General features: G+C 44.2%; 1 protein-coding gene across 1 annotated transcript; it reads left to right on the forward strand.

The window, feature by feature from the left end:
• The first annotated feature begins 4613 nt into the window (after nt 1–4613).
• On the forward strand, nt 4614–7264 carry LOC128346387 (uncharacterized). The gene is made up of 2 exons (XM_053299631.1): nt 4614–5265; nt 5479–7264. Exons 1-2 carry the CDS (start codon nt 5064–5066, stop codon nt 6648–6650), a joined length of 1374 nt encoding a protein of 457 aa, XP_053155606.1. The 5' UTR covers nt 4614–5063; the 3' UTR covers nt 6651–7264.
• Nucleotides 7265–12969: the final 5705 nt, after the last annotated feature.

Raw genomic sequence — 12969 nt, forward strand, 5'->3', positions numbered from 1 at the left:
AGTGAGCAGACGCAGACCAAAAAGAGCAAGGCTAACTCACCTACACACCAAAAGGAGTGCGTTGGTGTTGACTGAGCATGTGCAGATTTCCTTGCTCTTTGTAGGGCTGTCGACTTTTTGAGATCAGGTTTTCTGGATATTCTCGGCAGAAAGGCTTCTGTACACGTGAAAAGTGACTTTCCCTTACGGAGGAAACCAGATTCCGATTTCAAAAATGAACCTTCTGGGTATGTTAGAAACGAGCACGTTTCCCTGAGAAAAGGAAACCATCTTCTGGTGGTTCTTGGTTTCAAGTTTAAGGAGCAGCCGTCTCCAAGCGCCATCCCATAAAACAGGTCGGCCCTGCAAGCCATCTCTGAACATGTCCATTGTTCCCTTCCGGGCCAAGGAGTAGTCTGAGGCTGAGCTCCTGACAAACGCTTCAAAGGACCCGGTTACTTGCCATACGGACTTTGGCGGCTGCCTGAATTGGCCCAGGAGTCTATGCTGCTGCTAGGAAATAACTCGAGGAGGCATGTTTGAATGGGCTGGAAATAAAGTTGTGGCTTAGCCAACAGTTTAGCCTGCCAAGACTACCTGCACAATTTGCTTATTACATTGGTTTGCAAGAAAGTGCACTTTTAACACAACAGGTACCTTACTTGATATTGGGAGTAAAGCGTCTGCTTCAGTCAGAGAGATCTCAGGGCCATAGTTGCAGCAGGGGTCTAATGCCCTCAAGGATTTTCCAGACCCCTTCCTTTAATCTCCAGCTTTCATTTACAAATGAATTAAATTGCTAATCCCTATACATCGGGAGAAAAGTATGCAGGCAGTATTCTACACTCTACCCAATTCCTCAGTAGTCTCTCCTCGTGTTTGCCCACCGTGTTCACTTTGACCCAGAAAGGTAGGAGAGCACGTGCCCACTGGCCCCACCCGTGTCACGGATCACCGGAGAGCAAGGCCACTTGGGGGTTGGCCTATTCCTTGATCCAGGCCGGCTTTTGAATGGGGCTTTAGTTACTGGTATTCCAGTCCTGGAGTAGAGGCGGGGCTAACAAACAGCCAGCAGCAAGACTGCACTTGCCTATCTGTACATCTATCTATCTTCAATATATATAACGATCTTAGTATGGCAGCTCTTGCGAGAGTTCGCAAGAGAGGGAAGAGGGAGAGGAAAGCGACGGCAGAGAAGATAAGGCGAACAGCCAGGTCGGTGGGCGGGGAGAGAAAGTGGTGGCCAGGCCAGCTGACGGGTGAGGAGAGAAAGCAGTGGCCAAGCTGACCGGTGGGTGGAAAAAGCAGTGGCCAGGCTGGCTGGCGGGGAGAGAAAGCGACATTTTAATGGGCTTTCTTTGTCTAGCACATTTCCAGGATTAGGAAATTTGCCTCTTTATAGGTCTGTGTTCTGCCTGGTATGATGCAGTCTGACCTTTGCCAGGCCCGCACTAATGGCATATAAATATAATGTAATAATAATAATTATATATATATATATAATGCTGTGTTAAAAAAACCCATGATGATTAAAAAACAGAAGCAAAGGGTCAAAAAATTAAGGGTGTTTCCAGACATCTTGTCTCCAAACTAGAGTATCTCATTGTGATATTCCCTCTAGTAACCAGGATCCTAGGCACCCCTTTACTCTGACAGGCAAGTGCAAGCCTAAATACACATTGATGATAGACTTGTTCACACAACTAGGAAAAGGGTAGGATAAGCCTCCTACCCTAAACCGGGAGCTGAGCATCCTCCCATTTGTCTGATCTCTGCAACTTAAAACCAAGCTCAGAAGGGGAAGAAGTGATTATGTAGGAAGCAGCAGCTGGGTAGGAGACGTTTTTGTCCTACCTCAGTCAGCGGCTGGGTAACATAGGAACATAGGAAGCTGCCATATACTGAGTCAGACCATTGGTCCATCTAGCTCAGTATTGTCTACACAGACTGGCAGCGGCTTCTCCAGGATTGCAGACAGGAGTAGGATTGTGCGTTGTTGTTGTTGTTTTCTGTTTTGTTTTTGGCCTGAATGTGAAACACCCTCATTTTGTTTTTTGTTCGAAATCAGCCAAACTGAAACAGCTCAGTTTTGTCTTTTTTTTGAAATTGCAAAATCCGAATCAAAAATTTTTTGGATTTAAAAAATGTGCCTGGGGCAAAACTAGTGGGTGGGGGTGGTAGTGCCCAATGGGTGGAAGCGACAACCCAGATTTCAGAGGAATTGGGCAAAGGGCTGATTTTTGGTGAATTTTTGAAGATTTTTTCCCATAGGGGATGATGTAGGTTTCAGCAAAAGTATAGCTTCACGTGGGGGGAAGGGGGTGGCCCAGAGCAGACTAGGGTGGGTGGTAGTGCCCAGTGGGGGCAAGGAAGCTGCCAAATTATTTCAAAGCAATTGGGCAGAGGGCTGATTTTTAAAGATTTAATTGAGTTTATGCGTCTTTAAGGTTCTTCCCCATAGGGAATGATGGAGGTTTCAGCAGCCCCATAACTGCACTTGGGGGGCACCGGGGTGGCCCAGAGCGAGTGGTGGTGTAGAGCACATAGGGTGCCAACCCACCCACCCCCATGAGTTGCTAACCCATGGGGTACTGGGTTCTGTTGTTTCTGAGATGTTTTGAGTGTAGATTCATAGTTATCCCTGCTAACTTGGCAAAGGGGCACCTTTTAATGTGGTGATTCTCTTTATTTAGCAGGGGGAGAGTAAGTGGCCCTATCCACCCCCAGCACAGTTCCTCCAGTGACTGTTGCTGGTGTCTATCTTACATTTCTTTTAGATTGTGAGCCCTTTAGGGACAGGGAGCCATCTTATTTATTTATTAGTTCTCTATGTAAACCACCCTGAGCCATTTTTGGAAGGGTGGTGTAGAAATAAAATAAATAATAAAATGAATAATAGATTCTCTGGTAGCATATGAGAGTGGATTCATGGTTTGTCATTGAAAATCTCATATACTACCAGATAATCTACAGGCTGGGCTCAGGCTGGCAACAAGGCAGGCATAGGCAATGGCATGGCATGTCTTAGGGGGGTGAAAAAAATTCTTTTGGAACAAAAATGCAATTCAGCAGATAAATCCATTCCTAGGCTGGCATGCAGTAGCCATAGCAGGCTGGGCTCAGGCTGGCAACAAGGCAGGCAGGCATAGGCAATGGCATGGCATCATCATGGCAACTTGAGGCATGGCATGCAATACAAACTAGTTCTCGCTCTCTCTCTTCAATGAGGCAGAATGGTGAATGAGTAACTTACTTGTTGAATGCATTGAAAACCTCTCCTTGAACACCCTTCCCCTGGCCAATGTGGGGCCAGTAAAGAGTGGCAAGAGGCAAAAGAGCCAATGGGGAACAAGGAGGGAATCATCAGCAGGTCAGCCCATGCTTTAGGTCAACAATCGGAAGGCTGGAAGGGTGGAAAATTCAAAGAGATGTCAAAACACAAAATGGAGACCGACTCAGAGATCGCCACAACATGGAGGTCTGAAACAACAAAACGTTTTGTAGCCGAAACAGGGACATTTTGTTTTGTGTACAAAACTTTTGGATTTGGAAAATGGGGGTTTTGTTTTGTCTACAAAACACCTGAAATGACCCGTTTCGAGTACAAAAGGTTTTGTATGCGAAACATTTTGCACATCCCTAGACAGGAGTCTCTCTCAGCCCTATCTGGAGATGCCAGAGAGGGAACTTGGAACCTTCTGCATGAAAGCATGCAGGTGTTCTTCCCAGAGCAGCCTCATCCACTAAGGGGAATATCTTACAGTGCTCACATGTAGTCTCCCATTCAAATGCAACCAGGATGGACCCTGATTAGCAAAGGCAACAATTCATGCTTGCTACCACAAAACCAGATCTCCTCCATCCTTGGTTATTGACAAGAAGCAAATAGGGATGTGCACAGAACCAGTTCCATGTACTCTCGGGAGGGCAGGGAGGTTCCTTTAAGGGGCAGAGGGGGTGCCTCTTACCTGCCCATCCCTGTCCCACCACCGGCACTCTGTTAAAAAGTGTGAGTGTGGGGCTGCAGCATTCCTTCTTGCAGCCCCATTCAGCATCACCACAAAAATGGCTGATGCACCACGCTTCATTTTTTGGCATGCTAGGCATCATTTTTTACTTGTCACAGTAGACTAGTGGATTTCCTCAGCCCTCTGTGTTTGTGTGTGTACACACACACACAAATTCTCACTTGTATGTTATATGTGGAAATTATATATATATATATATATATATATATATATATATATATATATATATATATTCTCAACGTATAGCATGCAAGTGAGAATGGGCAGAGTCTGTGAGATGTCAGCATGGTGAAGGGCAGTACAGCTGGACGAACAAATGTTGCAGTCAAGCAGGGTGGATAAAAATCAATGATTTTTTTAAAAAAATCAAAAAAATCGGATTTTTTAAATTTAAATTGGATTTTTTAAAATTTAAATCGGATTTTTAAAAATAAAATGCTTTTTGAGGAAAATATTTTACCATCCAAAGGTTATTCCATCATGAAATAAAGATTAGTTTTTTAATTATGTAGAATAAGGCTGTATATGTTTAATTTTTTTGGTAAATAAATTCCATTAATCCATTCACAATGTCATGCTCTTCCAGAGGTTTTTGTGAGATTATTGGGCAGTTTCTCTGCCTACAAGATATTATCACAGATGCTTGGTTTACTTTTGCAGTTCTCAAAACTGAATTTGACTCAGTAGAGATCACATGCCTCTTCTTCACAGCAAAAATGTTATGACATGAACAGAGTTGATAAAAAGACCTTAATCCTATTGTTCTACAAACCTATGAATACAGAATCAACCCCTTCAGTGCTAAGTTTCAAGAAGTTCAGTGAAATAGAATAGAAACAATATTTTTCTGATTGTTTGGAGTGCAATAGATCTGCACAAGAAGAAAGTGAAACTAAGTGTGAGGAGGGAGGGGCAAGCAGACAAGCAGTACAAAATGAAAGTGAAACTTTCTGAGCACAATACTGCATATTAGCCACAGACAGACAAGTCTTTGGATCTTTTTGTGTGTATGACCTGAGGTTTATCACATTCTTTCCTTGGAGGAAAAAACCTATAATGGCAGCAGGCCGTAAAAGAGACCCAGTTTGGCAATATTTTAATGAAGTTCCTTTACCTATCGGTAAGGCAGGCATGCGTGCAAAATGCAAACACTGCAACAAAGAAATGCAAGGCCTGGTGGCCCGAATGAGGCAACATCATGAGAAGTGCTGTGATGAAGATGACCAAAGAAACACATTTGAACAGGCAGGATCTTCAGGTTGGTAAACATTTTTATTGAATCATATAATATTTCTAAAGACTGCCTTGAACTGTCATGTTTGAGCAAAATTATATTTCTTATTATTACTGCATGTTACTGTCATTTGGTACAGTTATGAAGAAAAGCAAATATTCCTTTTGGGGCAGTGCTGTGTACAATAAGCAGAAATTGTATAAACAATAAAATAACAGCATTGACTTTTTTGTTTAGGGGAATTCATGGATTCTGGAAACTATCCACCTTCAAGATCACCATCCTCCTGTTCTACAGTTTCAGAGTTATCCATCCAGGATAGTGCTTCATTAGCATCATCATCAGACACCCACAGCTACATATCACTATCACCTAAAAGAAAGAAAAAATCCTTCCCTCCTGGAACCACCATAGATAAGTTTGTGATAAAAACTAGCAGATTAGAAAAAGAGTTAATTGATGAAAAAATTGCCCAGTTTGTTTATGCAACGAACTCTTCTTTCCGTCTGACTGAGAACCCACATTTCATTAATATGGTCCAGTCACTGAGACCAGGATACAGTCCACCCAGCAGAGCAGATGTTGCAGGGAAACTGCTGGATAAAGTGTATGACAGAGAAATGGAGCAATGTGCAACAGCTCTGGAGGGTAGAATTGTTAACCTAAGTATTGATGGGTGGAGTAATGTCCACAATGATCCTATTGTATGTGCTTGTATAACAACAGAAGAAGGGAAAGTCTTCCTTGCACAAACAATTGATACGTCAGGAAATGCACACACAGCAGAATACTTACAAGAAGTGGCAGTAAAAGCTATAATAACATGTGAACAAAAATTCAAATGTCTAGTACGCTGTATGGTCACAGACAATGCTGCAAATGTATCCAAGATGAGAAGAAATTTAGAAGAGCAGGAAGGGAATGCAAAGCTAATAACATATGGTTGCAGTGCTCATTTGCTGCACCTCTTAGCCAAAGACTTAAGTGTTCCAGAAATAAAGACTAATGTTGTTGAAATTGCTAAATACTTCCGTAACAATCACTTTGCTGCAGCAGCTCTGAAAAGGATGGGTGGAACCAAGCTAACGCTCCCACAAGATGTTAGATGGAACTCTGTGGTGGACTGTTTTGAGCAGTATATCAAGAACTGGCCTATTCTGATGACAGTTTGTGAACAAAATCGAGATAAAATAGATGGCACTGTCACGGCCAAAATCCTCAACATTGGGCTTAAGAGAAATGTTGAACATATGCTGAGCATCCTGAAACCCATCTCTGAATCTTTAAACAAAATACAGAAAAATAGCTGTTTTATTGCTGATGCTGTTGAAATTTGGAATGAACTGAGTGGACACTTAAAAACAGAACTACACATGGACAGAATTAAATTACAAGCATTAAAAAAATGAATGGGACAAGTACTGTCTCCAGCTCATTTTTTGGCAAATATTGTCAATATCCAGTACCAGGGTCAAAACTTAAGTGCTGAGGAAGAGGAGTTAGCTATGACATGGGTATCCAGCAATCATCCATCTGTAATGCCAACTATAATAAACTTCAAAGCTAAGGGGGAACCATTCAAGAAATATATGTTTGCTGAAGATATTTTAAAGAAAGTCACACCAGTGAACTGGTGGAAGTCACTTAAGCACTTGGATTTAGAGACTGTTCAAGTAATGATTTCACTTTTAACAGCAGTAGCTTCTTCTGCAGGCGTTGAAAGAATATTCTCTTCCTTTGGACTCATTCATTCTAAATTGAGAAATCGTTTGGGACCCGATAAAGCAGGAAAGCTTGTTTTTCTTTTCCAGATTATGAACAAAGAAGAAGATGAAGATGACGAGTGAGCTACAGAGGACAGTATTTAAGTTTTTCATGTGTAGGCTGGGCTGACAGTCTAAGTTTCTTAAAATATATATATTTTGTTTAGCCAAATTAGTTAACAAACATGGATGTTTGTTTAAGCAAATAACATATGCTGTAATGTTATTGTTTCAGTTGAATAAATATATTTAAATTGTTATTATTAAGGTAATGATTATTTTTCTCCTTCCTAAGTACAACAGAAAAGTTGTCCAAATATGAATGATTAACCTATTAAACTGGGGATAAAAAAACTAATATGAAAAGTTGTTATTCTAAAAATCTTCATCTACTTGCATATTAAAGTTATACCAGCAAGAATTAGTCTTTATGTAGAAAACTATGATTTAAATCAAGCCTTACTGACTAGTGATTTAAATCGTGATTTAAATCGTGAATTAAATCAGTTTGATTTAAATCAAATCCACCCTGCAGTCAAGGATCATGTACTAGGAAACAAGGGTACAGTGTTCCCTCTAATAGGGATTTCCAGATGTTGTTGACTACAACTCCCATGATCCCCAAGCAAAAGCCACTGCAGCTAGGGCTTCTTGGAGTTGTAGTTAACAACATCTGGGAATCCCTATTAGAAGGAACACTGCAAGGTTAGAGTCAGGGTGGACCAAAGCCATGAGGTACTTTAAAGATGAAGAATTTGTGCTGAATATTGAAGGGATTTGAGGAGAGGTATCACATGGTATGAGTGATGGGAAAGGAAATGATGTTGGCAGTGTTGCTTTGGACCGAGAGGAAGGCCAGAGAAGCAAAGGTTACTGTAGTAGTCCTAGTGGAAGATGACCTGGGCATGAACCCAAGTTTTAGCCCTAGGTATAGAAAGGGAAGGATTCCCCCCCGCCCCATGTTGTATAGGGAGAAAGCTAAGACTTTAACCTACTCAATGATGTTCTCATTTTCTTTGTGCAGGCAGTTTTATCAAAGGGACAGTATTAACTGTCTGAACTGGCAGAGCCCAAGAAAAACGATTCTCTGTACGATTCTCGTGCAGACTAGCCACGAGATACCAGTGTAGTTCACATTACCAGGATTAGCCCTAAAAACATATCGATGGTAGACTGGTTCACACTACTAGATGCCTCCTACCCTAAATTGTGAGCTGAGCACACTCCCATTTGCTAATAGGGATGTGCATGGAACCAGTTCAGCACTCCTTTTCTGGAGCACCAAACCGGTTTGAAATTCCAGCATTGGAGCCAGGGGGTTCCTTTAAGGGGCAGGGAGGGTGCCTCTTACTTGCCCATCCCTGCCCCACCACTTTTCTTTCGCCGGCACTCTGCTAAAATGCATGGATGTGGGGCTACAAGGAGGAATGCTGCAGCCCCGTTCAGCGTCACCACGCAAATGATGCCTGATGAGTAAAAAAAAGTTCTGATGAGTAGTGTACCAACATAGCTTGAGGAACCATCTGATGAGTAAAATATTTTGTCTGGCTGATGAACTGAGCCAACATTTCTTCACCCATGTGTGTGTGTGTGTGTGTGTATACTCTCTCTCTCTCTCTCTCTCTCTCTCTCTCTCTCTCTCTCTCTCTCTCTCTCTCACACACACACACACACACACACACACACACACACACACACACACAATTTTATTGTAAGCCATTTTGAGAGCCTTGTTGGCAAAAGAGCAGGATAAAAATTATTTAAATAAACTAATTCCCTCCTTGAATATGTACATGGTGCCATCTTTCAGATCCCTCCTTAATACCCACTTTCCCCATTTGGCTTTTAGCCTAACCCCTTAATTTGCCATTCCCAATGGGAATGACCGAAGACCATCAAATGCATCTTTGTCTAGTTAAGGGTTTACATTTACTCACAAATTGGAGTCATGGAGGTGCAGTTTGGATCAGGATCATGGCACAGATGTAGGGATATTTAACCCTTTATTTCTATGCCATTTTCCTGCCCCAAATCCCTTAAACACAAGCAGCTATTTAACCCTGGAAGTGTCACTGTAGCAAAAGGAAAGGTGGTGTTGTACAACTGATTAGTATATATTGCATTCAGCTACTACATTAGTATTACAGGCAGGGACACTAGTCTGAGATGGGGGGGGGCAAGTCAGGTGCATTGTAAGAAAGCCCTTATGCTGGATCAACAACTATGCTACGCAGGTAATACAGGGACAGGCCCACAGTCATCTAAAAACAACACATAAACCTCTACATATAATCATAATCAGGATGTGTATTGCAACATTCAGTTCCCACTTTGTAAGATTTGGTTTTCAGCTCATGGATGTATAAATCTAGCATGTCCACAGTCCACGTCATGCATTTGATGAAGCAGATAGTGATTGTTGCCTATGAAGCTTCATGCTGCAATCAATCACATAGCTCCAAAGTGCCATAGGGGCCATTTATCTTTTTTTATCTATCTGAAATGTCTGTCGGTATTCACATTGGTAGCCCCCTTGCTCTTTGTATAGGTATTGTGTTCATTTCCACTTCGCTAGATAAAATGCAGTTCAGAGTGATAAAAACTAGCAATCAGTGTGGGTTAGAAATCCGAGAGGGAGGTTGCAACTATTGGAGGCATAACATTCTGGAAGTGCCTCCTTGGAATAGATGGGAGGCGCCAAGTAGGTTGGTTGGTTTATTTATTTGGATTTTAGCCTGCTCAGTACCACAAGCTATTCATAGGGTTCCGACAACCACCAGGAAGTAAGTCGACAGGAACCACTGACTCACACATTCCTGGCGCAAGCTGCAAGTCTGGCTCATTCTGTGATGTGTGAACTCACCAGTATACAGTTCCAGAGCCAGACGCCCCTCCACCAGCCAGCATTCGCTATCAAACTTCAAATCTTGGTTACGAATGCCAGGCAAATGTCAGATGGCGGTGGAGAAAAGTCTGGCTCAGGAACTGGACTTTGGTGGATTCACATGCCACAAAAGCAGCTAAACTTGCAGCTCGCACTGGGAGTACATGCTTCCTGGGAACTGGTGGTTCCTGCCGACTTACTTTCTGGTAGTTGTCTAAACCCACCCAGAGAATGTCAGTCCCTTTACTTCATCCTCTGTGGCGCCCGCAGCATCTCTGGCTGGGGGAACATCCACCAGTGATATAACTGGTTGACATATTAACTGTTGCTTGGATGACCAGGGAGATACCACCCCTATCAGTGGCATCATTTTCATTAGCCACATAGCTGCCTCAGAGGTGCTAAATAGGGATGTGCATGGAAGCGGGTGGGGTGGTTTGAAGGTGTGGGGGTGTCGGACTTTAAGGGCAGGGGAGGGTGCACTTATCTCTTCCTCTGCTTTCCCCCCACCGGCACTCCGTTATGCCCCCGTAAAAGGGCCTCTGAACAGGTTCGTGCACATCCCTAGTGCCAAAGTCCAGTTAAAAGTTCTCTGAGGGCTGTGATTCAGGACAGACGGGATTGGCATCAAGAGAGCAGGAAAGTTAGGCAGGCCCAAGAGAAGGCAGGACTGGTTGCAGGTGGACAAATTAATGACAACTCAGGACAGGAAGCAGCCAGGCTTCTCAGCTGGTTATAATCCAGTTTAATCAGAGGAACCCAGGTCCAATTTAGCACCTGAAAGTAGGAGTCAACCAGCAGCCACAACCTTGTGTACCCAGTAATGCGAGAGATCAGTTCCTTTGAAAGTCATGCTGAGCTATTCAATCCAGTTATAGGAATTCAGCTTTATCTCTAAATAAATATGTCCACAAATTCACACTTGAGGCTTATGGATCTCACAGGAGACTTGAAGGCACTCCACTTCCACAACATTAGGATTTTAACCCTGCAGGTTATATCTGCATTAGCACCATTTCCATCACAAGGCAGACGTCTCTACTCACAATGGAAGAATACACAGATGTCTACTCACAAGTGAAGGTTTTGTGGCTGTGAAATAATCAGAAACGTTATTGAGAGCTTCAGCCGGCTTTCCTGAGCCAAGCAGAACATTGGCACGGCAGACTGAGAGGGAAAGAACAGATGGACTATACAATCAACCAACAAGGTGGACATTTTCTAGCCTCCAGTTTGGACAAGTTACAGCTCTGCAGATGCAACTCAGTTACTTCTCCACAACAGCTACTGTTTTTCTCCTCACATGCAGCCTTCACTGTTGGTTGGGAGAAATTCTGAGTGTGTGTACATTTGACTGCAAATCCTGATCGGGGGGGGGGGGGAGAAAGAAAGGAAAAGATTGAGAGAGGGTGTGTGTGGATAGCATGCATGAGAATGTGTGCTGTGACTGTTGCCTCATCTGTAGGCCTCAGTGGAAGTCCCCTAGAATGATCCAGCAGAACCTGAGCAGCCAGAGCTAAGCTTATAGTCCCTCCTGCAGTTGCCCCTTAGAGGAGCCCTGGGGGCCCAAGTGCCCCCCAGAGAGGTTCATGCCCTGGCCCCAAAACACCCTCCATCACTCCAGGGAACCCAGGAATGGGGGCAATGCTGTTCCAGGACCAAATTCCACCGCTAGAGATGAAGTGCTCCCCAGGCTGCTCAGGGCCTCCCTCCCGATGGGCCTACTCAGGAGGAGGAGGGGGAGGCCAGCTCAGGAGGCCTGCTTTGAATGAGAGCCAGCTTGTGCTCCAGGAAGGGACAGGGGCTCCTACATAACCTCTCAATCTGTGGCCAGTCTTTGCTGGTTCAACAGCTTTTTGTTTTAGCTCTTTTAGCTAGCTCCTGCCTGGCTAGGCCTGGGTATGGACAGCATCAAACTATGTTCCCCTTACATAAGAAGAATGGTGAACCACTGCCCTAGAATTCACCTCCACCAGGGCAATTAACCCCACAATCCTATGCATGATTACTCAGAAGTAAGTCTCAGCTGTGTTCAGTGGAGCTTACTCCCAGCCGAGTATGCGTAAGATTGTCCTCTCTGTCTTTCTGAACTTTGGTAATCAGTGAACACGTGAGGTGTGGTTTGATGTGCAGAGTCCTAGTAGAAGCCTCCTTAGTGACAGTGAGATGGAAGGATTTGCCGGTGCTGCCCGGCAGGAAGGAAGGGAGCAATCGGAGTCTCCCTTTAGAGTGTTTCCCCCACCCCACCTGCTCCCGTCCTGACAGTCTGGGAAGTTTGCCAGACTCCAGCACTTACATCAGCTGATATCTTCCTTTGCATAACCAACCTCTTTCCTTGAGCCCCTGCCTGTTTAATAGTGCGCACTGGATACTAATAGTCCTCTGGATAAAAGGCCTTAATGAAAGGATGCTTCTTGTGATTCAGATGAAGAGCATACACAGAGTGGGGATGGACTTCATAGCAGCATCAGATGCTAGATTTCAAATGCTAGCAACCAGGGGCAAGACTGAACAGGCTACTAGGATGGAGGGCTTTTAGAATTGTGCTCTTGCCTTGGGCAATAAACTACTCAAGACTATTCAGTGGATGAAGAATGAGACAGTAACGCTGTTCTCACGGGCAGTCTAACCCAGGCTAGACTACGTCCAGCCTGAGTTAGGCTGCTCGTGTGCAGCTCCAGGATTGCGTCCGACCCTGGTACTGCCGCCTTGCCTAACCCTCCTTTAAACCCCAGCCTTTAGCCAGGGTTAAGGGCACAAGCACACCCTTAATCCCGGCATCAGGGCTGTGTCAAGAGCACCTGGCTTGGGATTCCTCCATGCACCACGCTCCTGGCAGGGGATGCCAGAGGACTTCCTCCTCCAACTCCCTGCTCTGCCGCTCTCCGTGGTGCCACTCATGTGTCGTGGCAAGCAGCATTGCTATCTGAGCAACTCGGAGCATGTGTGGGGAGGCAGCCCTCCCCACTGCCCGGGGGGTTTTCCACACAGGGCTTTTAGCTCACATCTCCTCTGGAATGGGCGGTGTCCCTTCACATATTAGCCAGATTTACCCCAAAGTTCCAGCGAGCTATCTGGGAG

This window comes from Hemicordylus capensis, chromosome 2 (genome assembly GCF_027244095.1).
Source record: "Hemicordylus capensis ecotype Gifberg chromosome 2, rHemCap1.1.pri, whole genome shotgun sequence".
In the NCBI taxonomy this organism is placed as follows: Eukaryota; Metazoa; Chordata; class Lepidosauria; order Squamata; family Cordylidae; genus Hemicordylus; species Hemicordylus capensis.

Coding starts and splice junctions, on each gene's coding strand:
- LOC128346387 (XM_053299631.1), top strand. CDS start 5,064: ATGGCAGCAGGCCGTAAAAGAGACCCAGTTTGGCAATATTTTAATGAA. Junction 5,266..5,478: donor TGAACAGGCAGGATCTTCAG/GTTGGTAAACAT, acceptor TTTTTTGTTTAG/GGGAATTCATGGATTCTGGA.